The sequence below is a fragment of the Rhinopithecus bieti genome, unplaced genomic scaffold, assembly GCF_001698545.2.
Source record: "Rhinopithecus bieti isolate Rb0 unplaced genomic scaffold, ASM169854v2 scaffold_10132, whole genome shotgun sequence".
Taxonomy (NCBI): Eukaryota; Metazoa; Chordata; class Mammalia; order Primates; family Cercopithecidae; genus Rhinopithecus; species Rhinopithecus bieti.
Window position 1 is genome coordinate 121,459 of NW_016806330.1, and position 4,678 is coordinate 126,136.

General features: G+C 41.0%; 1 protein-coding gene across 1 annotated transcript; it reads left to right on the forward strand.

Moving 5' to 3' along the window:
- Positions 1-347: 347 nt before the first annotated feature.
- Positions 348-1,279, forward strand: LOC108531898 (olfactory receptor 10J1-like). The gene is given in 2 exon segments (XM_017875534.1): positions 348-648; positions 651-1,279. Coding segments are annotated over 2 exon segments (930 nt in total).
- The last annotated feature ends 3,399 nt before the right edge of the window (positions 1,280-4,678 follow it).

Sequence of the window (4,678 nt, forward strand, 5' to 3'; positions counted from 1 at the left end):
GTATATGTGTGTGTGTATTGGTATTCTTATATTTGTTTTATGTAATATTATTAATCTTCTCTCTCATTTATCTTCACCTCTATATTTTATTATATATCATATATTTATCAATTGAATTATATGATTTATTATTATATTTATAGACACACTGCCATGCAAGAAATTGTTTTCTTGTGTTTTTCTATCTATATCTATAGGTGAACAGTCATCCCCAATAACTTGGCATCTGTCCACGAACAGAATCCTTATTATCTTCTTAGAGGATTCACCTGCTGAAAGCATTGGGCACTGATGTCTTCTAACTAATTGACCTAAGTCTCTGTATTTTCAATCCATTTATTTATCCAATGAAGAGAGAGAACCACACAGTAGTAAGGGAGTTTGTTTTCCAGGGTTTCTCCAGCTTTCATGAACACAAGCTCACCCTCTTTGTGGTATTTCTTACCTTGTGTCTTTTAACCCTGGCTGGCAATGTCATAATTGTGACAATTATCAGCACTGATCGTCACCTTCACACCCCCATGTACTTCTTTCTTAGTGTGCTTTCCGCTTCAGAGACTGTCTACACATTAGTCATTGTACCACGGATGCTCTCCAGTCTCTTAAGTCGAAGCAAACCTATCTCTTTGGCTGGCTGTGCCACCCAGATGTTTTTTTTATTACCTTGGCCATCAACAACTGCTTTCTGCTCACAGCCATGGGGTATGATAGCTATGTGGCCATCTGTAACCCTTTGAGGTACATGATCATCATGAACAAGAAAGTGTGTGCCCAGCAGGTATGTGGGGCCTGCAGCGTTGGGCTGCTCATGGCCATAGTTCAGATTTCATCTGTGTTCAGGCTGCCTTTTTGTGATAAAGAAGTGGCCCATTATTTCTGTGATATCCGCCCAGTTATGAAACTTTCCTGTGTTGATACCACTCTACATGACCTAATTAATTTTGTTGTTAGTTCCCTGGTTATTGTGGTACCCCTGGGTTTGGTCTTCATCTCCTACATCCTCATCATCTCTACCATCCTCAAGGTCACCTCTCCTGAGGGCCGGAAAAAGGCTTTTGCAACTTGTGCCTCCCACCTCACTGTGGTCATCATCCACTATGGCTGTGCCTCCATTGCCTACCTCAAGCGCAAGTCAGAGAACACCAGGGATCAGGACCAGCTAATTTCAGTGACATACGCCGTCTTTACTCCACTACTTAATCCTGTTGTGTACACTTTGAGGAGCAAGGGGGTCAAGAATGCCCTTCACCGTGCTATTGGCAAAAAACCTTTTGCCTAGAATCTTTGTCAGTTTGACATATAGTCAATCATAGCCTGGGTATTTTTGTAAGCTCATGAAAATTGAATCCTATCATTCATCCTCCAGCCAAAGAGAGTTGCAAAATTTGGTGGTAATGCGGCATTAAGAAACCAAGAGTCTCCATGACTTGACTTTGTTTTCACCATCATTCTCCTATACCTTCTACTAACCGCACAGGTTACCACCAGGGGAGTGGTCAGTTGCTGCTCACAGGTGCAAAGCTGTAGGGAATTGCAAGCAAGGAGTAGCCGATTGCTATCAGTTTGCTGAAAGCAGAAAAGAGGGTGGTTGCATAACACCTACTTGAAGTACTAGGTTGACAGGTCAACCTAAATGTCATGTAGATATTGAGCTCTAAAACTTTAAAGAGGACATAGTTGGTGCACAGGATGTGTTCAAAACATGGTCGAAACCACCTTCCCACTTATCATCACTTTCTACTTTGAGCATTGACAACACTAGCAGATCTTGACATTCCAGAAAAAAATATTATAGGCTTTAAACATTCTCATCTGCCTTGGAGACCCATGAAATTGTTTTCCAATTGTGTTGAGGTTCACATTAGAATTACTTCCTCGGTGAGCCTCTGTTACTAGTAAGCAACATGGTCACATCCAGCCTCTGAATTTGGCTGCGCTTATATATGCTTTCTGTGGGAGTAACACATGGTATACTGAATTCACAAGTATAGGGATATCTGATATCTGAGGATTTTTTTGTAATTGAGTTTATTTTTATCACCTTCCAGCTAACTCTTGCTGACTTAGATCTGGAAATTAGCCCATGATTTTCATTCTTCTCTGTATAGAAGATAATCTGATCCATGCCTTGCCTTTCCCCTTTTCATGGAAATCCATGCTACAAGGCAATATATGCCTTGCCTTTACCCTTGTCATCTCTACATGGATGAACTTATTTTCTGTGTATAGTTAGGTACCTAGTTTAAACTATAAGTTTAAATACAGTTCTAAACAAGAGTCTGGGAGTTTATTGCCTTCTATAGAAGAAAGTTATTCTGATCTGTGAAAAGGATTAAGATTTTAGAATTATTTGGCCTGGAGAAAATAAAGACAGAACTTGCCATATGCCTTCTGGTCCATAAAGGGCTGATGAAAATAGAATCAAACTGTATCTATCACCTACCAAAACTGTCCAAGTGTCCCCATTGAAAATGCATTGAAAGTGCCTGTAAAACAAAGGACCTGGGAATCCCTAAGGGTGGAAGGCCCAAGAAGGGAAACCTTCATGTTTATGAAGCATTGCCTGAAACAGTAAAAGATTTGCTCCTTCAGAGTACTACCTGCAGGAGAGCAAGCCGAGTGGGTATAATGAGAAACCTCCAGGGCAGCTTATCTTTGCCTTTATCTAGGTGTTTTCTGGGGACACCTCTGAGTCCTTTCTTCAGTGAGTACCAAGGAAATACTCTCACAACCCTGCTCCTGTGAAAACCCCTTTTGAGACTCCCTCTTTGGGGTTCCTGCTCACTACATTATCCCACTTCTGAAAGCCTCTCCCAGTAGTAACATCAGTTTATAGATTGCTGAATGTGAGTGTACAGAACCCCATAGGACCTCCCACAGTGGTACAGGGCTCTGTAAGATTGGTAACCAGTACTGAAAGTAGTGTGTTCCCCTGAGTTCCTGTAGTTTGGCACTGCAGAAAATTATGGTGCAATTCACCCAAAATAATTTTTGCAACAATAAATAATGTATATTGAAATCCTACTTATCCCTTGTCTTTTTAAAGTATAGTTTACACTATCGTAACAGAGCCAGAAACAGAAAACAAAATCAATGCATTTAATTTCAAAGAGTATGTGATTATCATAAAACACAAATCATGACCAAAGAGAATGAGACTTAACCCTACACCTTGGGCTTATTTACCACATATCCATTATCGTCATAAGTCAGAGTGTGCCGATTCAGGAGTCTGCCACTGTAACAGGAGTCACACGTCTCCTTTAGAGGGAGCACATGATCCCACAAAAACACATCCCATATCTCACCAACAAAGGATTGATTTTCATCAAAATGTCCCCCAAAGGAATCCTGCTCTTGTCCCAGGATTATCTTAGCCTCTGCCCCCACAGAGTACCCCTTCCACATACCCTTCCTTCCCACCAGCTTCCCATTTACCCAGAGCAATTCCAGAGGCAAACTCCCAGCTCACACTAACATGGGTTGGAGCACAAGGAGATCGAGGGCAGGGGGTGGGAGCACTGAAAGTGACCATGGCATTTCCAATGTACAGCAGATACATTCCCGTTTTGTTGACAAGGAGAAGCAGCTCATTGTCCCGGGACTGAGTGTTGTAGAAGAGGCTGTACGGGCAGGTGAAGTCTGTGAAGGTTTTCAGGCACAGCGTGAAGTTCTTCAGGCACTTCTTCACCTTGGGGACAGGGACACATAGACTGTAACTGATTCTTGAGGGAAAATAAATGCCTTCCCTCACATGTCTGTGGAGAAAAGATAATGTAAAGAAATTTAGTGAACTCGGATTTGCTCTTACTGTGGACCTTAGGCTGGCTCCTAACAGAGTGGTTAGCATGCTAGAGTTTACAAAGTGCCTGTAAGTGCATTATGTCAATATTTTGTGTAAGCAAAATACCAGTGTTAAAAAGTCGTGTTTTGGTCCACTTGTCCTCTTAGAAGGATAAGTTAAAGATGTTCTGTATCAACTCTCAGCTCCATCTTACTTGAAGATTTGATCCGGATAAAATAGCAAACACCAGTCACAGAAAATGAAACATACCTAACTCATTGAGTGTAATGGGTAGTATTCCATTCTCCCACCACTGATCAGATTCTGAGATTCTCCCATGGCACAGCTGTGGTTGAAGTTAGATAGACTTTTAATGGCTCATCTTGATCCCTGGCTTGGCAATGATGAACCAACGCTTGTGGTCAGTGCAAAGTCTGAGGAATAGAATAGTGTGCAAACCACATGGCCCAGACCATGATAGTATCCTTGCCTTCTTCTCCATTCCATTTGCTCTTGTATGCCAATTCAGGCAGGACCAGTTTTCCACTGTTTGTTTACCTGCCTCTGCAACATTAGGATCATAGAATTACTTATCATTTACTTATTTCCTCTTAAGATCCATAAGAGAAGAGAAAGGTTTAATCATTATAAAATCAACTATTTTTTTCTCACTTAGGAAAGCAAATTTAACAAACACTATGGTCTAGAAAATAAATTAGAGAAAAATGACTAACTGAATTAAGGGAGACAGAACCTAGAAGCACTGTGGAGTCTTGAATTGAGTTAGTTTTGCTTCATTGCAGGAAATGGGAAAACAGCATGAATTTCTATTGCCTTAGATACAGGCCTTTTTTAGAATGCTCACCCTGGATGAAAAATAGTTAACAGAGCACT